Here is a 26,517-nt window from a genome sequence, read left to right as displayed (position 1 = left end):
CCCAAATCTTAAGTGTTGTTTTATTTGAATTTAGTTGTCAATAACAATCATGTGTTAAAGTCATTAGCAACTCAGTAAATGATAAAGTTTATGGTTCCACATCTGTTGCATGTGTTTTAGGAAAGATCCAACCTCACAAAAAACTCTCAGAATAAAACTATATATATTCCAAAAATAAAGACATTTAAACTAATAAATTATCATCTTTTACACTAATTATGGTCCTACTTAGTGGATGAATTTAATCTTCTTTAATTCACATTTTAACAGTGGGGTGAGGGGAAAGCTTATTAATTATTCTTCAAAATATATTTTTTAAGTAAAGTCTTAATCACAGGTTTTCATATATGTGAAACCACTGTTAGACCTGGACTTCTTGGTGTGAAAATGATACATAAATCTGCTGTTAAAAAATTATTATGTCAGAGAAATTAAACCCAACTGCAGACTTCCCAGAGAATAATAAAACTTTGCATATCAGAATCCAAGATACTTCCCACCGTTCAGAAGAAAATTCACAGCTTTATATATTTAAATCAGTTGAAAAGAATAAAAACAAATGAATTAAGCAGCCAACTTATAAATTTAGAAAAGGACATCAAACCAAACAAAAGTATAAGGAAAGAGTTAATGAAGATAAAAGTAGAAATTGAAGAGAATAAATGAATCGAAAGCTGACTCTTTTTTTTTATTTTGCGGTACGAGGGCCTCTCACTGCTGTCGCCTCTCCCGTTGCGGAGCACAGGCTCCGGACGCGCAGGCTCAGCGGCCATGGCTCACGGGCCCAGCCGCTCTGTGGCATGTGGGATCTTCCCGGACCGGGGCATGAACCCATGTCCCCTGCATCGGCAGGCAGACTCTCAACCACTGCGCCATCAGGGAAGCACCCCCAGTTTTATAAAACTAAACAATATATTATTTAAGCATACAGAGGTAGCTCTCAAAAACTATAAGAAAAAGCAGTGGAATGATTTCTGTAAAAGTCAAAATAGTGGTTGCCTCTGATGAGGAAGAAGTATTTGAAAAAAAGAAGTAGGTAGTTTTTATGGTACTAATAACATTCTTTTTCTTTTAACTCTGGGGGTGGTTGTAGGGAGAAGTGCTAATAATATTTATAATAATATTATGCTTTAAACTATATGTATATTGGTACACATTCTTCTGTATGTGTGATATGTTTTACAATAAGTTTTTAACACCCTCCCCCAATAATTAGGAAAGTGAGTTTTGTTTATTAACTAGCCTATGATCAGCACATTTTATTTCCTAGAACTGCTCACTATTCTCTTCAAGTGTTGTTTTGAAAGTTAATGCAATGTATACCTTACATATATACAAAGTAGGGTAGAAAAGTAAACATACAGCAATCCATACCATGTCACACTCTCCTGAAATATACTTATATGTGAAGGAAACTGAAATAATGTGTCCCAGAAGCTATTAAGTATTGAAATAATCTCCAATTCAGACTCAATAAACTTGAAAGTTTATATAATTTGGATATTGTCCAAGCTAAACTTGACTTTTATACCTTGAACAGAGAACTTATTAAACTAAAATATGAAAATTAGAATGGTGTGAATTCCATGTAAGAGAAACTTTTAATGGACTTAAATGAAAGATGCCAATAAATACCCATGTTCACCTATAAATATTTAATATAACTGTAAAAAGCCTCTCCAGCCACTGAAGATAAAGCCTCTAATTCAACTTAGAAGTCTATAAATTTATTCTACAATTTTGAACATTCAGACGACTTTCAATAGAATTTAATGAGCCTTTACCATACTCTAAAATGTAAGCTATGATATCACACTTTTAAAAAAGAGTAAAAACAATTAAGCTGTTTAAATTATTGACTTTTAAACTATTAGACTTTTGCTTTTTTATTTTATCCTAGCCACAAATTTATATTCTCTGCTCTAAATTGTTAAAGAGTTAATAGGTAGTTCATCAAGCTGAATAAAATAAATAGGCTTAGGTCCATCTCCAACCTTTCATTGTTGTGCTTTGAACCATTTAGGTTTAAAAAAAAAAAAGACTTTGGTTAGGGAGTGACTAACAACCACAGCACATAAATAAATCATTTAGCAGTACCCATGTTCGACTAGTTCAAATCTCCATGTTAAACTTCTTTCAAAAATAATGCAAACACTCATAATTTAAGTTAGCTGAGATATTCTACCTTTAAAATAATCTTACCCAGTAATGTATTAAAGCGATATAGCTTTGATAATGCAAATGTAATTACCATTAATTTAGAGATAGCTCAAATTAAAAGGAAAAAAGTAAAGAAGCATATATTTCTAAGGTAAAAAGGTTGCCTATAAAAGAAGTTCTTATTGTGAATTTTATTTTGTTTATTTCACACATAAAAAATTTAGAATTTTTGCACAAATGATCCCTTTCTTTAGCTCTCTACTCAGCGAGTTATATTCCTCGACTTCAGAGTCATAAGAAAAAGACCCTAATGAAACAATATGAAAAGAGGTCAGTAGTTTTTAATCATCACTAGAAGAGTCTGGTGGCAGACATACCGCTGTAGCCTTCCTTCAAGCAAAAAACACATGGCAGAGACAAACTACAACAGCAGCCCGATTAACAGCTGCGGAGTTCCCAGGCCAGACAATGCAGCTCCTGCTTGGGTACTCACTGTAACTGACTGGCATGACTGTCCTTGCTTACGAGACTGAATAGATCCACAGACTTGACATTTTAATTGTGCCACACCATCTAAAACCCTCAAATAAAGGAAGAAAGATAAGAGCTTTCAAAAACCAATGTTTCCTGCTGTACTGCCTGAGTTTTCAAGATACTGTGAGTCATCATAATGTATCATTATGACAAAAGAATAATTTCATTGTAACAAAGAATGCCATCAAGTAATACAAGTAAAACAGAAAAAAAATTACAGGGATAGATTATTGTTTTATTTGTAATATCAGCAGAGAAAAACATTGTAAAGAGTGACTTTTAATTCCATTTACAATGATACATGACCACCATGTAGCAAATGTATCCTGCAAATCATAGGGGAAAAAATATTATTCTAGCAACTGATGGTTTGAATTAATCCTAAAGTAACTACTATGTCATCTGTAGGCTCAGAAGGTCAAAATACATTTACTACTCATAACACAAAGACAGAGCATCTCTTTCCACCTTACTACCTTGCATCGACCCCTTCAATAAGAGTATCAATATATCATAGTTATTAAATCAGAGTTAATACTTTTTTCAAATAGTGAAATAATTATGGTTAAATTTTAAATAGCAAGCTTAAAAAATGGGTGATTTATACTAGTCACTGATGACCAAGAATTAAAATTAAACTTTAATAAGCAGTATTGGATAAAATTAGATAATTAGTTTCGAGGTCAGAAAGACTTAAGTTTGAATCTCCATTCTTGATATCAGTTTCTAGATCTAAGAAAATGTGATCAAATATTAGCTCAGGGGGATTGTGTTAATGTCCCAAAACTTAACTAATTACAAATCTCTTTACTGACTTTTTTCAAAACAAATTACAGGTAAAACATAACGCAGAATTACCCTGTCAATTTAACAGTTTATCCAAATTATAACATATTCAAAATAACTGCAAATCCCCAAGTAACTAGCTAGTATAAATCATTTAAGAGACTGTTTTCTTCCCAATTCAAATTCTCAAGAAATACTGTCCATTTAAAGGGTAAGCACAGGGAATTCCCTGGTGGTCCAGTGGTTAGGACTCGGTGCTTTCACTGCCAGGGGCACAGGTTTGATCCCTGGTCTGGGAATGAAGATCCAACAAGCCATGAGGCGTGACCAACAAAAAAAAAAAGGGCGTGGGGCGGGGGGTAAGCACAGGCAACATATTCAACAAACATTCACTGAGCACTACTGTGTGCAAGGCACATGGGATACCATTCCTTGAGGAGACCACAATCTAAGAGAGATGATAGACGTAAATCTAAATAGAAGGTAGTAGGGTTCATAATCAAAATACATAAAAATAGATGGCACAAAAGGAGTGACACCTTCAGAAGCTGAATTCAACTAATTTAATATGAAAGTCTAACAACAGCCAATTAAGGATAGGATTGTAATATACACTGTTTGGTAGCAGGAGGGTGTAATTAACTCATTCTTTTTTTTTTTTTTCGCTGTACGCAGGCCTCTCACTGTTGTGGCCTCTCCCGTTGCGGAGCACAGGCTCCGGACGCGCAGGCCCAGCGGCCATGGCTCACGGGCCTAGCTGTCCGCAGCATGTGGGATCTTCCCAGACCAGGGCACGAACCCGTGTCCCCTGCATCGGCAGGCAGACTCTCAACCACTGTGCCACCATGGACGCCCTTAACTCATTCTTTAAGATAATTTACGAAAAAATATTAGAACCATAACTCTCTCTTCACTAAAAACTGGCCATTAGGAGTAAAGAAACACTACAATGTTATGTACAATTCAAACAAAGTAGAATTTAAAAAAAAAAAGGAGGGTCCACCCTGCCTAGTAACATAGTAAACACCTACCACAAACATATCAGCACTTCATTTTCACCTGGTTGCTCTACTACCATATTAATATTTAGATTAAGAAGGGTATTCACCTTGAACAGAAAACAGGATTTCACCTGTTATTAACAATTATGATTGGCAGGGGCTGCCCAGAGTGCTGTGTTGAGAATGATTCTGAGACTGAACACTGACTCAGTGGAACTGTTATGAATGATGAGCAGGGTTTGCTATGAGAGAGAAAGGGAGGAAGTGGAGGATATGTGCTGTGTATTTGATATCTTGCATCTTTAATATCTTGTATTTTCTCTGAAAAATTGTATACTATTTGCATACAACCCCACCAAAAAAAGTGAATATAACTTAATATTAAAGTCAACCGACAGCCAATCAATTAAGGGACAGGATTACAATAAACCCTGTTTGGGAAATCTAACCAGTCCTTTTTTACTCAGAAACAGTCCCTGATCCAGGAGGCTGGGACCCCAATTTCCTGGTTCCTGAGTGGACTGCAATCCAACATGGCATAATGGGACTTCTCTCTTTTGGGAATTTAGAATTGGGATTCACAAGCAGCAAGCCATGGTGGTCAGGTGCTACCACTCAGACAGGGAAACAAAGAAACTATTCTGTCCACAGAGAGATGGGTAAAGAAAATCTATAGAGCCATAGAAACTGGGGGGAAAAGGAGAATACTTTCCGGATTCCTGAGAACCTTCCTGTCCTATATCCCCCTTTATTTGGATTATTAGATTTCCTTTTCTTTATTTAAGCTAGTATTAATTAATTTCTGTTATTTATAGCCAAAGGGCATTAACTAATAAAGGGTAACAGAGTTGCGAAAGAGTGAAAAAATAATCTTCTGGTAGAAGGGGCAAAAAAGTGGGGGGAAGAGAAGAGTAAATAGAAGTTTAAAAAAAAATCAAATTACTCTCAAACGTACATTAAAATTTTGGTAAAAGTTCCTTCAGTTTTGTACCCTCTTCTTAAAGAGAATATGTGATAAACACAAAGAAACCTGACCTTTGTTTCTTCTGTCCTCACAGCATCAAGCAGATAATGAAGAAGTTCCTGACTGTCCTGTTGTTGAAAACTTTTAAATCCAGGGGCCCTATGATTTAAAAACAAAACAGGAAAGAAAAAAAGAACATTTTATCAACAATATATTATTATTATTTAAAATCACCTTGAAATAACATATATTCAAAGATTCAATTTACTCCTTTTTCTATAAATAGAAAGACAAAATGTGGTTACTGTTCCAATTAGGATGAGATCTTCAGTACACTGAGAATAATATGGCTAAACACTTATTAAGCAACTACTACATGCCAAGTACAGTACATATGTTAAGCTTCACATAATCCTGAAACAAGCTTGGAATGTACTATTTTCTTTAGCTTATATATGAGGGTTCAGAGGGACTATTTAATTTGCAAGGTCACACAGCACGTAAAAAAGCAGTATTCAAACCCAAGCTACTGTGATCTATTATCTTCCTACCTTATATAACCAAAAGAAAAGCAAGAGATTATTTATATTAATATAAAGAACTATAAACTGTTATCTCTATGAAGGTTTTCATTTTATGAATTTGACAATCAGATTTCCTGTGTATTAATTAAATAAAAGAATAAGGGGTTATTCATGGAGAAATCAGCACAGCAAATGTTTAGCTGATTTCAGTAACTTTAAAAAGTAATATTTACTACAATTAACTCAATGCTAAAATGAATATTTTTGCCTTAAATGCAAACAATTACTAAATTTAAAAAGTGCTCTGAACTAAGATGAAGAAAGAATTTTGTCAAAATAATACAAAATAGTAAGACTATCTCATGGTAGTACAAGTTTACAATGGTCTTATTATGACATATACCACATATTTCATTTGATGTACACAACAATGCTGTTAAGGGATTCATAAATACATACTCCGCCATTTTATATAAGGGACTTGAGCATCCATGGATTTTGGTATCCTCGGGGGTCCTGGGACCAATCCTCTGTGGATACCAAGGGACAACTGTAATACAAACTCCACTTTACACTTGAGAAAACTGAAGAACAAGTTGAGTGCCACTGACATAAATCCAGGTCTTCTGATTCTTGAGTCCAGTACTTTAAGCATTATTCCTCATCATCTCACGATGATTATTCATCCTAGTAATGTACTAGTGTGAGTCCCTGGTGCTAAAACACTCTCTGAACTACTGGCGAATCTAGCCTGAAACAGGAACCATCATTTCAGTTACTCTTGCTAAGAAGTAGCAAATAGCAGCATGATGTAGAGAACACTTTCACTTACGCCCTTGGTGGGCTTCCCTTTCTGTGTGTGGTGGATAGTGCCCACCTCCTAGATCGGAGATGAGGACAGAAACCAAGATGGATACAAACTCCAACCCCCTTAGGGCCTCCCCAGTTGGAATTCATAAAGGCAGAAATTGCATGACACTACACTTAGGCTGTAGGTATCAGGAAAGGTCTGGGAAGTAGAAGAAGACTGGGAGGGGAAATGGGGATCCTTCAGAGAGCCTCACAGCCAGGCGGCAGGTAGGAGGAGATAGTTTATGGCTTTCGAAGCAGACACACAGGCAGAAATAGTTCCCAAACAAAGGAGAAACTGTCTTCACCAGGTCTCTACCTATAGCTCCATCTCAACCATGCACAAAGCACTTACTGCCTTCTAAACCACTGAAGAAAATTTAATAAACCTAGATTTTTTTCTTTCTTCTTTTACTTAGGGCTGGGGAACAAATCATATGATGACTTATAGAATCTCTACCAATAAATACCAAAAGAGACCTTCAAACTTAAAGGATAAACACAGAAAAATCACTAAATATATGAAAAAATTCACCCTATTCAAAACAAGGGAAACTCTAAACATTCACAGGAACTGTGCCTTAGTGAAAGCGTTACTGTGGGAAAGAGTTGAGAACTTTCAGAAATCTCAAATTCTAAGAGGAAAATGTATACACACTCATAAAACAGGAACAGACTGCCAAGACAAAGAAATTTAAGACAAGAGAGACTTCATGGAGATGTCTTCTGGGTGCAGATGAATCAGTCTGTTCATAATCCAAAAACTCCCTGCTCCAAACATAACAAAATATAAAAAGAGAAAACAAACAAACAAAAAAGGCTTAAGTGGGATTCAATACAAAAAAGTCTCACAGAACAAAAATATTAGAACATGAAATTGTAGGCAGACTAAAAAACAGACTTGACAGGCTCTAGGCCTGAAAGAGCTCAGTCCTGAAGGGTAAAGAAAACTAAAAGTACTTCAGACAGAGACCAGAGCCAGGATCATTGTTTAAGGATGGTTGATCTTACCAAGAGCCTGAAAGGAAGCCCTTAGGCAAGTGTTACCTAAGGCTACAACAGAACACAGGCACAGCCTAGGGACGTGAACCTGAGCCAAACCTTCTACAGACTCTTCTCCCATCTGCTAACCAGGGCAGCATGGTAACTGAATCATTAAGAGAGCTGGATCTCCAAGGCCAGCCTGGAGGGAAGGGGTGAGGCTATCATAAAATTTAAAATTTTTAGGCAGAAAGAGGAGGTGGATATGAGGAAGGGAGAGGATGGGAGAAAGCAAAGGAGTCGAAGACAGGAGCAGAAGAACAAAAAATTCACTCCAAAGAAGACTACAATCCAGTATTATAAAACACATAAAGAAATCTAATGTTAAAAACAACTGAAATGAATTTACTTCACTCCAAATAAATTGTATAGAACCGTCCCAAAGGTGTTGCCATAAATATGTTGAGAATGTCCAAAAGCATAAAATAAAGGCATAACTGCCAATAAAAGCCCAGATACTACAAAAAATAGAAAAAAATTTAAATAAGAACATGTAGATATAAGATAGCAAATTAAAATATTAGAAATAAGAAAATAAAACTACAGACATAAAAATACAAAAAATAGGATAAACTCTAAACTATACACAGTTGAAGGGTAAATTAGTAAATTAGAAGATAATACTGAAGAACATACCCAGAATACTATATAGCACACTGAACTTTCATCTTTTTTTTTGGCTGGGCCGCCATGCAATCAGGATCTTAGTTCCCCGACCAGGCCAACCAGGGACTGAACCCATGCCCCATGCAGTGGAAGCGAGGAGTCTTAACCACTGGACTGCCAGGCAAGTCCCTGAACTTTCAACTTATTTTGAGACTTTGATGGCATCCTTAATGTACGTGACACACCACAAAATATCACAAAACTAGGAATATGTGTGTGTGTGTGTGTGTGTGTGTGTGTGTGTGTGTGTGTGTGTGTAATTTCTTCATGGACAAAACCCAAAGAAAGCTCAGCACATCAATACTAGTTAGCAACATGAAGGAATAAAGGAAGCAAAAAGGTGGGCGTGAATGAGGGACTTCCCTGGTGGCACAGTGGTTAAGACTCCGAGTTTCCAATGCAGTGGGCCTGGGTTCGACCCCTGGCCCAGGAACTAGAGCCCACATGCATGCCACAACTAAGAGTTTGCATGCCACAACTAAGGAGCCCTCGAGCCTCAACTAAGGAGCCTGCCTGCAGCCACTAAGACCCGATGCAATGAAATAAATATTTTTTTTAAATGGGCATGAATGAGAATGGAGACATAGAATCACTCTAGCATCTCTGAACCTTTCAGGGAAGAGTTCATGTAAAAACTAGTGACACCCAAATAAGATCTATACTGGAGTTGATAGTACTATGTTAATGTCAATTCCCTGGTTTTGACAATGCACTACTATCATATAAGATATTATCACTGATGGAAGCTGGATGCAGCGTACACAGGAACTCTGTACTCTTCTTGTAACTTTTTGTGAGTCTCAAAACTATTGCAAAATAAGATACTGAAGGGGGAAAAAAAGCCAGAGGAAAGCTGAAGAACTTGCTCCCAACGATTCATCACAAGTGGTCAAAGTGTCTGACAATCACCATTATAACAGAATCTTCAAGAGACTGGCTCAACTTTCAAAAATCAATCAACGTATGCATACAACATGGAAGAATCTCAAAATAATTATGCCAAGTGAAAGAAGCCAGACCAAAAAAAGAGTACATGTTGTATGATTCTATTTATAGTTGACCCTTGAACAACACAAGTTTGAACAGTACGGGTCCACTCACATGCAAATTTTTTTCAGTAAATACGTACTAGAGTACTACACGATCCTCAGTTGGCTGAATCAACAAATGTGGAACCTGGGATCTGGAGGGCCGACTGACTGTAAAGTTATATGCAGATTTTTGACTTCAGGGAGGGTTGGTGCCCCAAAACCCTGTGTTGTTCAAGGGTCAACTGTATACAGAATTCTAAAAAATGCAAACTAATCTATAGTGGCAAAAAATAGGTAAGGGGTAGCCCTGGGGCGGCGCTTGGGGAAGGAGTCCAGAGAGGGATTACAAAGGGGCCCAAGAAAACTTTTAGGGGTGACAGATACATTCATCATATTGACTGTGGCAATGGTGTTACAAGTGTATACATATGTTAAAACTTAAGTGATATTACACTTTACATACATACAGTTTATTGCAAATCAAATATGTTCACTAAAGCTATTCAGAATATCCATTAATACAATTCACTATTTCAACAGGTTAAAAAAATATATGATTATTTTAATAGATGCAGAAAAAGCACTCAGTAAAATTTAATACCCATTCTTTTTTCTTATAAAACAACAAACATTTATTATCTCATTTTCTCTGGGCCAGGAATCAAGGTATACCAATACCCATTCTTGATAAGATCTCTCAGAAAAAACTAGGGATGAGAATTTCCTCAACCTGATAAAAGGCATCTATGAAAAACCTACAGCTCTTATCATTCTTATGTGTGAAAGCCTGAATGCTCTGCCCCTTATATCAGGAACAAAGCAAGGATGTCTATTATATCACTCCATCACCACACTAGAGATCCTTGCCAGCAATATAAGGTAAGAAAAATATATAAAAGGATACAGCTTGGAAAAGAAGAAATAAAATGGTCTGTGTTTACCAATGACATTACTGTCTACATAAGAAATCCCAAAGAATCTACATAAAGCTACTCTAACCAGTAAGTGAACTGAGCAAGGAAGCAAGAAAAAAGGTCAATACACAAAAATCAACTGTATTTCTCTATATTAGCAATGAGCAACTAGAAATTGAAAAAAAATTTAAGTACCAAATTACAATAACTACCATTAAAAAAAAACATGAAATTCTTAAGGTAAATCTAACAAAATGGGTGAAGGATTCATAGGATGAAAGACATAAAATTTTGATGAGGAAAAATCAAGGACCTAAATAAATGAAAAGGTATCTGATAATCATGCATTGGAAGACTCAACATTGTTAAGATGTCATTTCTCTCCAAACTGATCTACACTTTCAATGTAATCCCAACTGACAAACTAATTTAAAAGTCACATAAAAAAGTGAAGGACCTAGAGCAGTAACCCACCCCCCCAAAAAAAGAAAATTTGAGGACTCACACCATCTAATTCCAAGACTTAGTATGAAGCTATAGTAATCAAGACAGTACAGTATTGGGGTAAGAACAGACATATAGATCAATGGAACAGAACAAAGTCCAAAAATAGACCCAACATATATGGCTTAAATCTTCACTTGACTTTTTCTTTTTAATCACTTTTGTTAATATATACATATCTCTTTTTAAAATAAATACAATAAAGCAAAAGAAAATGCAATTTAAAAATATTTTCAAATAACATTTGATCCAGTAATTCTATTTATCCCACAGACATACTCTCATAAGTGCAATGATATACACACACACACACACACATATACACACATATCTATATGTAAAATCAAATAAGTTATAGCCACATGTACTAATATAGAAAGATGTATAAAACACATTAAGCAAAACAAGCAAGTTGCAAACAACTTATTTTTATGTCTATGTATGCATAATCACTTTTGGATAGCATAAAGAAAACAGATAACAGTAGTCTGAATTTTTATCTATGAGCACTTATCATTTTAATAATAATTAGAAAATGTTTACAAATCTCTATAAAACCAGAAAAAAAAAGACACAAAACAAAGTTATTTTGGGGAGAGTCAAAAACAAATTTCTAAAGTACATAATGTCCTAAAAACTTTTTAACTCTATGAGGCACCCAGGTCTCTGAGACTTTTAAAGGCTTTTTTTGTTCTTTAGGCTTTGAAAAAACAGCACCTGGCAACCAAATGAAACATATAATAAACCCTCCATATTTTGGACTACATTTAAAATACCATGGCACATTATGCTAAGTGAAATAAGTCAGTTACAATAAGACAAATAATGCATGATTCCAATTATATGAAGTACCTAGAAAGCGGGGAGGGGAAAAGTGGAGTTACTAATTAATGAACAAGTTTTCGTCAAGCAAGATGAATAAGCTCTAGAGATCTGCTGTTCAACACTGTACCTACAGTCAACAATAACACATTGTACACTTGAAATTTTTTTAAGAGGGTAGATCTCATGTTGTGTTCTTTCCACAATAAACTTTTTTTTTTTTTTTTTTGCGGTACACGGGCCTCTCACTGTTGTGGCCTCTCCCGCCGCGGAGCACAGGCTCCAGACGCGCAGGCCCAGCGGCCATGGCTCACGGGCCCAGCCGCTCCGCGGCATGTGGGATCCTCCCGGACCGGGGCACGAACCCGTGTCCCCCGCATCGGCAGGCAGACTCTCAACCACTGCGCCACCAGGGAAGCCCCACAATAAACTTTTTTTAAAAAGAAAGTTAACATTGGTACAATACTATGAGATAAAATAAAATGCAATAAAATATAATACAATACCATGGCTTAGGTAACTAGCTTAAATTAAAATGAAATTTTAAAACCTGGAGATATACAAAAATGCAAGTTCACATTTAAAGAATTTTGTTTCTACATATTTTACTAATTGTGGACTGGACTAGTTTATGAGCTCCTGAAAGGGTCTGTTTTTAATAAATTATAAGCTGTGTACCCCTGGACTCTAGCAACTACTTGTAGTTGATCTCAAATTTCTATAAAGGAATAAATGAACGTCAGGTCCCTTATGACATGTGTTTATTTCTAGGCACACAAGTATTTTGTTTTTAAATATACTGTGATATCTTGGGAAATTTACTTAAATTCTGCCTGCCTCAAAGCTCATCTTTTTTTTTTTTTTTTTTAAAGCTCATCTTTAAAAATAAGAAAACTGGGTTAGATGATCTATTATAGCACTCTTAGATTTTATAATTCTATAATTTTCTCACTTTATGGTATTACATCATGGGCTTCTGAGTCAGGACAGGTATCTATTTAAACCCTATTTTTGTCACCATGAAACAAGGTAAGCTACTCAACTTCTGGGGGGTGTCTCAGTTTCCTTATATATAAAATGGGGATAAACAATCACTTCTTCAGAGTATTATGAGATATAATTTAGATAAGGCACACAGCTGCAACTAAACGAATGTTAGTTCTTTCTCTTGGTAGTCTAGGCAATAACAGCCATGTCACAGTCAGAGTCAAACTACTCATATTAAGTGATAAACACATTAGTGTTTTGTAACTCATGATTATTTATATTAAGAATGTAGATGTACCCACTTCTGACAAAGCTGATTAAAAAGAACTCTGGGAGAAAGCGGTCCTCTTTCAGTCTCCTTCATGCTGTGAAGAAACAGGAACAAGGCTGAGGTCAATGGTCCAGGGCTTGAAAGTTCCACCACTAATGGGTCCTTTAAAAACATGATCAACTCTATATCAGAAATACACAATTTTTAAATAAAATATTTTTTAAAATCTAAGTTACACTCTGTTTAAATGATGACTAAATCACCTCAAGTGTATATAAGATGAATATATAAAAAATGAAATTAAATGCCTTACCTTGAAAAATACAGGTATTTTCATATCCTCTGCCCTTTACTTAATCAAACTATTAGCTTAAGAGTGAAAAATCAGCTTGTAACTGTCCCTTAATGTGCTCTCCTAAAATAAAATTACTCATCGACTTGATATTTGTACAAATTCATAAATTTGTACAAATTCACAAATAATCACAAATTAAATTTATGAGCAAAACCCCATACTCTTCTTTTCCCCAAATATTTTACTAACAAAATAAGGAATGAGAAATTATGTCACAAATTGGTACACTATCTCCCTCTTTTAAAGGAGAGAGACATACAGTTTGACAAAAGCAGCTACAACCGTGTGAAGGAGCAACACTCTTTATTCTAGAATTTTTTCCCCATCAAGTTTTATCTTCTAAAATGTTATCCTTGCTAGTAACCCCTCTCCTTACAGACAATGAATAAAAAGCAGATCCCAAATATAATCCTCAGACTCTATAGAATGTTATCTTCTAAGACAACTATCACATACGTTGTCTCATTCATAAACTCATGAAATACAAATTACATATATATTTCATACCAACTATCCTTAAAAATCAGCCATCTGGCTAAAACCACAGAAAAGACAGGCTATAATTTTCTATAGCTTTTGAATATCATAAGTGATTTCTGCAATGTTCAGTAAATTGAAAGCTACCTCAAGGGTCAAAAGTGAAATCTAAGGCAGTTTCAAAGCTCAAGCACTAAGGTGCAGTGTCCCCTGCTCCCAACTTAAGTATTTTGAGACAGTTTAAAAACTTCAGAACTGAGTGAGTAAATAACCTGTTTTTAAAAGTATATTTAAAATTTGAAAACAAAAGCAAGTTTATTGATGAGAATGCAATATGGGTGAATCTCACTAACATGTTGACAGAAGCCAAATGTAAAAGAGTCCATATTGTATAACTTCATTTATATATTATATTAAAACAGGCAAAACTAATCTGCCCTTTAGAAACCAGGTTAGTGGCTCTCCTTGTGAGGCAGGAAGGCAGGGAATGGAAGGCAACCTGAAGGGGGCTTCTAGCAGCTGGTAAAGCTCTGTTTCTTGAGAAAAATGTTGGTTAGTTTCAGTTCAGTGTATTCAGTTTGTGAAAATTCATCAACTCTACATTTATGATGTACACTCCTCTGTGTGAATACTTTTATAAAAAGTTTTTTAAAAGTAAGCACACTGCTGCCCAGAGATAAACCCACGCACACATGGTCACCTTATTTTTGGTAAAGGAGACAAGAATATACAGTGGAGAAAAGACAGCCTCTTCAATAAGTGGTGCTGGGAAAACTGGACAGCGACATGTAAAAGTATGAGATTAGATCACTCGCTAACTCCATACACAAAAATAAACTCAAAATGGATTAAAGACCTAAATGTAAGGCCAGACACTATAAAACTCTTAAAGTAAAACATAGAACACTCTATGACATAAATCACAGCAAGATCCTTTCTGACCCACCTCCTAGAGAAATGGAAATAGAAACAAAAATAAAATGGGACCTAATGAAACTTAAAAACTTTTGCACAGCAAAGGAAACCATAAACAAGATGAAAAGACAACCCTTAGAATGGGAGAAAATATTTGCAAATGAAGCAACTGACAGAGGATTAATCTCCAAAATTTACAAGCAGTTCATGCAGCTCAATATCAAAAAAGCAAACAACCCAATCAAAAAATGGGCAGAAGACCTAAATAGACATTTCTCCAAGAAGATATACATATTGCCAACAAACACATGAAAGGATGCTCAACATCACTAATCATCAGAGAAATGCAAATCAAAACTGCAAGGAGGTATCACCTCACACTGGTCAGAATGGCCATCATCAAAAAATCTACAAACAATAAATGCTGGAGAGGGTGTGGAGAAAAGGGAACCCTCTTGTACTGTGGGTAGGAATGTAAATTGATACAGCCACTATGGAGAACAGGATGGAAGTTTCTTAAAAAACTAAAATTAGAACTACCATATGACCCAGCAATCCCACTACTGGGCATATACCCTGAGAAAACCATAATTCAAAAAGAGACATGTACCACAATGTTCATTGCAGCACTATTTACCATAGCCAGGACATGGAAGCAACCTAAGTGTCCACAGACAGATGAATGGATAAAGAAGATGTGGCACATATATACAATGGAATATTACTCAGCCATAAAAAGAAACGAAATTGAGTTATTTGTAGTAAGGTGGATGGACCTAGAGTCTGTCATACAGAGTGAAGTAAGTCAGAAAGAGAAAAACAAATACCGTATGCTAACACATATATATGGAATTTAAAAAAAACAAAAAGGTTCTGATGAACCTAGGGACAGGACAGGAATAAAGATGCAGACGTAGAGAATGGACTTGAGGACATGGGGAGGGGGAAGGGGAAGCTCACCAAGTGAGAGAGTAGCATTGGCATATATACACTACCAAATGTAAAACAGATAGCTAGTGGGAAGCAGCCGCATAGCACAGGGAGGTCAGCTCGGTGCTTTGTGTCCACCTAGAGGGGTGGGATAAGGAGGGTGGGAGGGAGGCGCAAGAGGGAGGGGATATGGGGATATATGTATACGTATAGCTGATTCACTTTGTTATACAGCAGAAACTAACACAACATTGTACAGCAATTATACTCCAATAAAGATGTTAAAAAAAAAGTAAGCACACTGCTGATATTCATATAAATATTAACAAATTGAATCCAGCAACATAGAAGAAGAATACATCATAACTAACAGGGGTTTGTCCCAGGAATACAAGATAGGTTTAACATTTGAAAATCAATCAATGTAACTTACCACATTAACAGAGAATAAAGAAGAAAAACTATGATAATCTCAGTAGATGCTGGAAAAGCACTTGACAAAATTCAACATCCATTCATGATGAAACGCTCAGAAAACTAGGAATAGAAGGGAATGTCCTCAACCTTATAAAGAACACCTGTGAAAAACCTACAGTTAAGTTCATTCTTTTTGGGCTTCCCTGGTGGCGCAGTGGTTGAGAATCTGCCTGCTAATGCAGGGGACACGGGTTCCAGCCCTGGTCTGGGAGGATCCCCCATGCCGCGGAGCAACTAGGCCCATGAGCCACAACTACTGAGCCTGCGCCTCTGGAGCCTGTGCTCCACAACAAGAGAGGCCGCGATAGTGAGAGGCCCGCACACCGTGATGAAGAGTGGCCCCCGCTCGCCACAACCAGAGAAAGCCCTCGCACAGAAACGAAGACGCAACACAGCAAAAATAAATTAATTAATAAAAACTCCTACCCCCAACATCAAAAATTAATTAATTAATTAAAAAGTTCATTCTTTTTTTTTTCGGTGCAGTGTCTAGTCTGTTTTTTTTTTTTTAAGAAGATGTTGGGGGTAGGAGATTATTTATTTATTTTTGGCTGTGTTGGGTCTTCGTTTCTGTGCAAGGGCTTTCTCTAGTTGTGGTGAGCGGGGGCCACTCTTCTTCATGGGGCACGGGCCTCTCACTGTCGCGGCCTCTCTTGTTGCGGAGCACAGGCTCCAGACGCGCAGGCTCAGTAGTTGTGGCTCACGGGCCTAGTTGCTCCGCAGCATGTGGGATCCTCCCAGACCAGGGCTCGAACCTGTGTGCCCTGCATTAGCAGGCAGACTCTCAACCACTGCACCACCAGGGAAGCCCCTGCAGTGTCTAGTCTTAAATCCTCTTCTTTTTTTTTTAAATTGAAGTATATTGGTGTACAATATTATTATTCATAATTTTTAAAAGTTATACACCATTTATAGTTATTATAAAATATTGGCTATTCCCCGTGTTGTACAATATAACTTGTAGCTTATTTTGTACCTACTCTTTTCTTTTTTTTATGGCCTCACCATGCAGGATCTTAGTTCCCCAACCAAGGACAGGACCCATGCCCCCTGCATTGGGAGTGCAGAGTTTTAACCATTGGACTGCCAGGGAAGTCCCTGTACCTACTCTTTATAATGAAGGACTGAGTGTTTTTCCCTTAATTTTGGGATTAAAGCAAGGATGTCTGCTCTCATCACTTCTATTCAACATGTTACTGGTGGCTCGAGCCAGCACAATAAAGTAAGGAAAAGAAAGAAAAGGCATACAGATTACGAAGGACCAAATAAAACTGGTGACTGAAAGAGTAGTGATCTACACTGATAGTCCCACAGCCCAGGTCTGCTGTATGTCCTAAAAAACTAAGACCTAAGATTGAAAATTCCCCTCTTAGAATGACACAAACCTACAGTGATCAGCTGTAATATGATTGCCATATATAGTAATTTCACAGCTCCACATGTGAAATACTTCAACCTAACATCCAATCACAGTTAATAAGAAATCTTTTCAAATGACTAGCATTAACTCCCATTTAGTAAAGTAGTCTTCACTATCTCACTACAATCTAGAAGAGGGCACTGGGCTCTAACATAAATATTTTAAGAGGCTGAACAGGCAATGAGTTTACAGACTGCCTTTTCAACAAAAAAATACAACAATATTGTCTTTAAAAATTGCCTCCTTGGAAGAAAAATCTAAGATTACTACACTGGGCTAAGAACTTTTAGAATTCCTCTTTCTTAAGTATTTCAAAAGCCAGATCATGAGCTATACATTCACTCTCTGTTCTTCTAAAACACACACACAAATCAATTTCTAACTGAAATCATAACTATTAGTGTAAATGCCCTCCAGCCCAAGACCACCAGGAACACATCTGTAGTTGAACAAGGTGGGTTTATTACTTGTTCTACTGAGGGAGAACACACACAATGGGGAACCATGGAGTGTCTCTCAGAGGGTATTCAAAAGAACTATTGTAGAATTTGGGCTTTAGTTGCGTGATTTAGGGAAGAAGTTAATCTAAGGAAAATAATCTAAGGAAGCAGAGGTCTGCTCTCAATTGGATGCTGTCCGAAAGTGAGGGTATTTCTACAATTGGATATCTCAATAAAAGGAGGCTAGAATGAGGATAAAGCTGTAACTAGTTAAAAAAAAGTCACAGTGACTCATTTAGGCCAAAAGAGGGTGTTTGGGATTTTCTAAGTGGTAGAGTTTGTGTTTAGAGAAAATTATGAAGTGGCCTTGCTCTGTCTCATTGTTAACAGTCTTGGAGTAACCTAGCTCGAGTCTGGTATTCTGTGAGATTGTTTGAATAACATGGCCTAACTGGGGGTGTCAGGCTAGTTTCTGAATGTCAAAGGCTGCCTTTTTTCCCCTTTCTCATTAGTTTAAAAACCCAATGTCAAATTAGGCTCCAAAAAACCTTTAGATGGTCACTATTAAAATTAAATCTACCTTTAAAGAGCAAAAATGCTGTATTTAAGTAGTTGTCACCAGTAACTACGAAACAGGAATCCTAGACATTTCATTCAACAAAAGGCAAAACCGTTTGTCTTTTCTAGTATGTCTGTTTGAAAGCTGCCTCAACATTTTTTGTGCTGTCTGACCCATGATACGTTTGAACTATAACATACCTTAAAGCTATAACTTTAGAAGTTTTAAATCTTATCATTTATTTTTACAAAACGCTTCTGAATTATTTTTTCAAATTCTTTGACTACCATCTCAATTGATAGTTGTGACAAATAAGAAAGATAGGTTTTGGCAACATCACTGGCTTATCTAAACAGAGCTATTATCCAGCTAATTATATTTCTCACCAGTGGAGAGTCTGAGGAAGGAACAATCTTGAGTTTTGTACCGTGTTCTTTGATCTCATTCATCAGTTCAGTAAGAATGTAAGACTGTGCCAAATTCTGAAAGAAAACAAAAGCAACATGTTTTGATTCAGTTATAATATGCCTCTGATTTTACAGAATAAATACTCTCCCAAAGCTTCAAATGTCATCTGGTCTAGCAAAAATATTTTTAAGTTTTAGAAAATTTAACTGAATGCATTTTACATTTAATAAGTGTCACTACTACTGACAGAGCCATGGTAAAATACAGAGATCTTTCAGAAGCACTGTGGAAAAAGAAGGTGTATGTATGTGTATGACAATGGCTAAAGATAGCTTAACCAATCAAAAAGAAAACAGACAGACTTCTAGACGAACATTTAGCAGTCATGTGACAGTCCACAGGCGTGCCAATAAACACAAATTAATTAATATAATTTTAATATATTATTTTAATTTCAATATAATATAATATTAATTACATTTTACAAAGTTTTCTCATGGCTCTTACCTGCATGACTGCATTAAAAAAGCAAGTATTTCCTAAATTTGTAATTCCTTTTACAGATGTTACACTGCTGTCTTTTCTTCCCTTTTTATCACCTGTTTCACATTTTTCTTCATAAAGTTTTATGATTCTAGAAAATGCATCTAAGTTAGAGAAAACATAATGGACACGAGATTTAAAATTAAATACATATCATTTGACATAATTTAAATGTATTATTTAAAATTAAAAAAGATTTTCCTCTGAATCAATGTTCCTGAAGGGCAAGAATACAAACGCAAAGAAGCATCTCCTGTTTTGTATCCTACTGCTAAAGCAGTTAATTTTAATTCATCTTAATATACACATCCGTACCTCAGACCACACTGTAGAATAAATTCCAGATGAATTTAAAAATAAAATATTTTAGGGGCTTCCCTGGTGGCGCAGTGGTTGGGAGTCCGCCTGCCGATACGGGGGACACGGGTTCGTGCCCCGGTCCGGGAGGATCCCACATGCCGCGGAGCGGCTGGGCCCGTGAGCCATGGCCGCTGAGCCTGTGCGTCCGGAGCCTGTGCTCCACAGCGGGAGAGGCCACAACAGTGAGAGGCCCGTGTACCGCAAAAAAATAAATAAATAAATAAAATAAAATATTTTAAAATGAAGTTTAAAAAAAGTAGGAAGGACCAGATCTTGGTTTCTAAACACCATTCCCACTAAAAGGAATGAAGACCCCTTGAAGGAAAGGCTGATTCTAAACCTGGGGCAGCAAAAGAGGCAAATGAGCCTATAACATTTTTGTTATGCCAGAAAATAAGGAAGTGCTCAAAAAAAACACAAAGGTACATCAAAACACACAGGCGTCATTTTAAACAGGTTCCCAGTGGTCCAATCTGGAACAATTTGAATATCAAAATAAAGAAGGGTACTGATAAATTATTATTCACTGAACAAAATGAGAATGAGTCTGCCCTGATAATAGATTTTTAAAATGAGGATAAAAGAAAAAAAGTTTTCCTTACAAGAGAATGCCAACTAATAGAAAGAAGATCTTCCCAGACCAGGGCTCGAACCCATGTCCCCTGCATTGGCAGGTGGATTCTTAACCACTGCGCCACCAGGGAAGCCCTCACACGGTTTTCATAAGGATTAAATGAGCTAAATGTTTTTAAAATAAATTTATTTATTTATTTTTAAATTTTTGGCTGCATTGGGTCTTCGTTGCTGCATGCGGGCTTTCTCTAGTTGTGGCGAACGGGGGCTACTCTTCGCTGCAGTGCGTGGGCTCCTCATTGCGGTGGCTTCTCTTCTTGCGGAGCATGGGCTCTAGGCACACAGGCTTCAGTAGTTTTGGCACGTGGGCTCAGTAGTTGTGGCTCACAGGCTCTAGAGCACAGGCTCAATAGTTGTGGTGCACGGGCTTAACTGCTCTGAGGCATGTGGGATCTTCCCAGACCAGGGCTCAAACCTGTGTCCCCTGCATTGGCAGGTGGATTCTTAACCACTGTGCCACCAGGGAAGTCCCTAATGAGTTAAATTTGCTTTGCAAAGCACCTGGCATGCTAAGCACTATTTAAGAGTGTGAAAAACAGCCCAGAGAGGCCCCCGAAATTATTTGTGCCAAAATCCGTATCTTCATGAACTATCCTTCATGTCCCCTGTTTATCTGCTCTCACTTTTCTCTCTTTAATCATTTCCTATATTTTCTGGGGGTGTTCCCCTCAAGTTTATCTCATTTCTAACTGGATTTTCTGAATTGCTAATATGAGTTTTGCCTTTTACATTGACTTTGTGGTTTTCATGATCGTGGCTTTTCTTTCTGACACGTGGAAACCTCTCATTGAGAGAAATAAATTGGTGGTTTCTCAGATGTTTCTTTCATTAAGCAAATCTATTACAAGGAAAAAGATTTTCTTTCAACTCTTAACTTTTATCCTGTGATGCAATATTTTATCATAAACTCTATTACCTGTTTTTCCCCTTTATTCCTGTTTGTTTATTCTTTAAACATTATTGGTTGTTACTGGATATCTGTTGTCTAGATAATTAAGAGCTGTTTTTAACGCCCAACCCTAGAATTCTGAGTTAACAGAGAAAAGAACTAGCAAAATAGATCTCTTCTCCTATCCTCCAGATATTAAAATAAGTGATAAAAATTAAACCCCATTACAGAGCTTGGGGACAAAGGCTGGTACAATCAATGGAGAAGGTCACTGAGGTGCAGAGTCCAGGCACAGAAAAAAGGAAAAGCAGGAAAAGGCCAGACAGTATTCAAACCTACAAGGGAATGTAAAAGCAAATGAAAAAAGCCAGCCAGTGCGTAAGAAGCACTACACAAACAAGAGGAAGCCCCATACAGATCCTGGCTGGGTTTGCAAACAAGAGCAATCCACCTCTTAATTATATCTGAGATTCTAACTAAAGCCCAGAATTAGCCGGTTTCAGGCTCACATTATAGCTGTTGCCACTAGATGGTTTCACAGTGATTTTTAAGAGATTTAAGATGAAAGAGTAATTAAATCCAAGCAGCGCTCCATCTTTTGGGGCAAGGCTGTTACTCTGATTTTACGTTAACAAAACTCAGTTTCCAACAGGTTAAGTGATTTGCCCAAAGGTATAATGATAATCTTTTGATTATAAATCTGTTGTCATTTTGCCAGGTAATTTTTCTTCAGTGATTTATGCACAATGAGAAGAATTACAAAAACTAGCAGGAAAGATTCTTACAGATTTGAGTATATGCAACCACAAACAAACATGCCTTCTCAAAAGTATTTCCTTTCGTTAACATCCTTAATAAATGTTGCCATAATATTTTTTAGCTTATTAATATGAAAACAGAGTAGTTGGGGAAAATAAACTATATAGATTATATTAACTATATATAAATATATAATATATATCATAAATATATATTTATTATTCACTTGGAAAAATACTTCCAGAAATAAATTATATTTTAGTCTTATAAGCCCAAATAGCATTTTTTAAACCATAATATGCAAATGATTTATGTATCTGTGTACCACATTTACCCATCAGTTTTCAAAACATCTGGGATAGCATCCTAAAGTAAACAATGTTCATAAGACCATCTGGTCAAAACTGCAGGCAAAAAAAAGCGTAAGCATATGGAAAAACAGATTTTACCCTTCCCTTCAGCAGTAAGGGATGACAAATGTCAAACCTAGATATATCCACGCTTCACTGTGCGATGCTTTTCAGCACCACCTGGCTCTCCATGCATATAGCCACCAAATATGGACAGCACTGCCAGAAAGAACATATCCACGGGGCAATGGCAATAAAAATAGTTTATTTCATGGTTAAATAGCCACTTCACACAAGTGGCAAGAGTCTGTTTGTTGACTTTTACATTTATTAAGTCTGTGAGAATATGCTCAAAATTAATTAGGCTATTAGACTTGAATATTAAATAAATCAGATAATATAACTAGAAAATAGAATGACATTTTCTAAGAACTATTTATATGTATCTTAAAGTGCAATTTTTTCATTTTCTTAATACTAAGTAGCATGTTTATAAAATGTAACAACTCAAATAAAATTGATTTATCAAATGTCCACTGTGTACCAGGTACTATATGAACCACTATCTGTAATTATTTATAACTAATTGCCTATGATTTATGAATAGAGTATAAGGACATATAGTGAACAGCATAGAGATATTAAGCCTTAAATTCATGATAACACCTTGGTAAAACTTTTAGAAACTAAGTATTTATGTACATTTGCTCACTAAGAAACTGTCAGCTGAGAGTTTAAGATTCTAGTTTAAAACAAGCATGTTTGAATCAATCTCTCAATTATCTGACCTACAAACAGGTATGCATTTTAATAAAATGCAATTTATTACTTCCAATGAAGAATAATTATTGATCATTTTGTCTTTAGAGACAACAAAGCTTTCTCAATATGGCAGTGATTTTAGATCATATTCACTTTAAGAACTCTTCCTTTACAAACACAGAATGAATGCACTAAGGACTGAACTTCAAGATGTTTTGAAGTATGATATAATTAAAAGGACAAAGCTGCTACCGCAATAACAAAAAAGATAAACTATACAAAATTTTGATCATTTGTTGTTTTCCTCAAGTTTTACCTGAACCCATGAAATGCCTGTAATTAAAAAGAATCTTCACAGAATTTCAGGGTTAGAAGGTTATTAATAATATATATCACATATATAAATATAATATATGTAAGATATATTTATAATAAAATATATAAATATATATATCATTATCTCACCTTACTTATCTCCTTTATATTACCAACACTGTCATCAGGTATTGCACTTATGTAATAATATAACAGAGACCCCAGAATGCAAAGAACATTAAGAGGAAACTTCAGGCATTCTAGATAAATTTTTTATAGGTCTTTTATATTCCTATCTTTTTATAGGTCTTTTATAGGTCTTATATATCTTTAAGCCTATAATCTGAGTACTCAAAGAGTAGCTGGTTAATTGAGCAGACCTGATGGGCTTTGTACATAACTCAAGTCTCATAAGACATAAAACTGGCTGAAGCACCAGCAAAGCCAAAATAAAGAGAAGCAAAACACCGTTTCCACACTTGGCTAAGACTAAGGCTATCTAATATCTAAAAAGTAACCTTAAGAACGTCAAGTTTTTCTACCATAAAAACGACTCCAACACAAAGATCCTCTGATTACTTTTTTAAACCAAGTTTAAAGATATTAAGTTATAAATTTTAAAAAACCCTGAATGTACCAGAAAACTGTGGGTGAATATCTTTATAAACGTGGAGTACAAAAGACTTTCAAAGCATGACCCCAAAGGCTAAAAAACCATTACAGAAAAGACTGATGGACTTGGCAACAATGACACTAAAAACTTCATTACTGCCCCCCCCAAAACCAAACCAAAAAACCTAAAAACTATAAACAAAGTTAAACATGGAAAAACAAGTATTCTTGTCAACTATACCCTTTGTATAATCTTTCTGGAGGCAGCTAAACAACAGTAATCAAAATTTAAGATGTGTTTATAAATTGGCCAGAAATTCCAAAAAATTTAACCTACAGAAACAGAAGAATAAGTACACAGAGATGCTGCTTTGCTCATCTTGGAGAAAACTGAAAACAACCAATAGTGGATTTGTTGCCAAGTAATATTAAATGTCTCTCTTTTCTCAAAGGTATAAATATTTGTGAATTGCCTTGGTTAAACCAGAAACGGAACACTGGTACATCCTAAGTCTCTCACAGGCACGGGAAAAGCAAACTTATTTTGCAGTTTGCTTATTTAAGGAAAAAGTCTGAGAGCATCATCTCCTCTGATAACCTTCCCCACTGTAAAGATGATGATCAAACGAAGGCACACAGCTATGTGTAGGGAGTAGATTTAAACCCAGGTAGTCTGGGTTCAGAATCCACACACTAACCATTATGATCTGCTATCTGTCTGTATAACAATGGATGATAAGGTTAATACGTGTGACAAGTTAAGACACTAATGAAATGCTAGTAGTGATATGAAAGAAAAGACCACTTCTTTTAAGCAAAAGCTGGATGTAATCAATTACTGGATGCCTTTGGTGTGTGAATTTACAGTTTGTTTTTGTTTTCTTTGTGGTACGCGGGCCTCTCACTGTTGTGGCCTCTCCCGTTGCAGAGCAACAGGCTCCGGACACGCAGGCTCAGCGGCCATGGCTCACGGGCCCAGCCGCTCCGCGGCATGTGGGATCTTCCCGGACCGGGGCACGGACACGCGTCCCCTGCATCGGCAGGCGGACTCTCAACCACTGCGCCACCAGGGAAGCCCGAATTTACAGTTTTATTAAAGTTTATAGTAGCCCTTCTCAAAGGGTTCCTCAAAAAAAATTAAGCCCTAATGCCATAGGTACCCACTGTACCCAATTAACTTCTCCCTATATATATCCACAAGTTAGTGCCATTTTGCGGGGGAGCTCAGAAAACAGTCATTCAAGTAACTCTGTGTTCTGTAGTTCAGATGAGGAACCACAGATTTACATCCCTACAAGTAAAACAAATTGTTTTTGAAGTGTTCAACATTTTTTGTCCCTAACCCCTTTTATATATGGAAATAACTATTTTTAGTACTTATTTATGAAAATGCAAATTTCTTAGGCATATGGACTGTCACTTTATAGTAGAACAAAATGTATTACTTTATAAAGAAAAGTCAAAGTATTACATTACAAACTGTTGCTGTAAAAGGGTACAATATTATTTATTCTCAGATACATTATTTCAGATCCCAAATGTACCATACTTTCTTATTTCAAAAAGATACAGCAGGGCTTCCCTGGTGGTGCAGTGGTTGAGAGTCCGCCTGCTGATGCAGGGGACGCGTGTCCGTGCCCCGGTCCGGGAAGATCCCACGTGCCGCGGAGCGGCTGGGCCCGTGAGCCATGGCCGCTGAGCCTGCGCGTCCGGAGCCTTTGTTCCGCAACGGGAGAGGCCACAACAGTGAGAGGCGCGCGTACCGCAAAAAAAAAAAAAGATACAGCAAACTTATACTTAATAAAACCAAAAGAACCAACATAACAAGTCTTTTTATACCAAGAGCATAAGCTTAATGAATTTAACAGAATATTTTATGCTCTCTTTAAGTTCTTTGAAAATGGCATCCCACCAGTATTAAAATTATGGGCCAAATTTATTGGTTTAGAAAAGAATGTGGGATTATCTATCATCTGTCTAGTTCACACATAGCAAACCAATATTCAATGATATAATTTCAACAGGAATTCCCGTATTCTATAAGTGTTTGTAGAACACTTGCATGACATTTACTAGACTACCAAAGTGAGAAATAAGCCCTTCAGAGAATATTGGCCCACTTTTAACAACGCATATTTCTGGGTGGGTCTCACAAGAAAGTTTTCTTGCTCTTTTTCAATCTTGTGTTATATGACCTTTTCGTTATATGGGGATTTTATTTGTTGTTTTTAGTTTTCTTGTACATGTTTGAGGGGGAGA

The 26,517-nt window shown here is 36.4% G+C and overlaps 1 protein-coding gene across 4 annotated transcripts in view; it reads right to left on the bottom strand.

Moving 5' to 3' along the window:
• The window catches only part of USP45 (ubiquitin specific peptidase 45), a 57,126-nt gene that overhangs the window by 16,326 nt on the left and 14,283 nt on the right, over positions 1-26,517 (bottom strand). For all 4 annotated transcript variants that reach the window (XM_065888753.1, XM_065888755.1, XM_065888754.1 and 1 more), the window contains exons 5-8: positions 19,543-19,682; positions 19,014-19,109; positions 13,086-13,216; positions 5,517-5,604 (exon numbers count right to left, since the gene is read on the bottom strand). In XM_065888753.1, the coding sequence (XP_065744825.1) occupies positions 5,517-5,604; positions 13,086-13,216; positions 19,014-19,109; positions 19,543-19,682 (455 nt within the window). The remainder of the gene's footprint in view (positions 1-5,516; positions 5,605-13,085; positions 13,217-19,013; positions 19,110-19,542; positions 19,683-26,517) is intronic.

The sequence above is a fragment of the Phocoena phocoena genome, chromosome 12 (genome assembly GCF_963924675.1).
Source record: "Phocoena phocoena chromosome 12, mPhoPho1.1, whole genome shotgun sequence".
Classification (NCBI taxonomy): Eukaryota; Metazoa; Chordata; class Mammalia; order Artiodactyla; family Phocoenidae; genus Phocoena; species Phocoena phocoena.
This window is presented reverse-complemented; position numbering and strand designations above follow the sequence as displayed.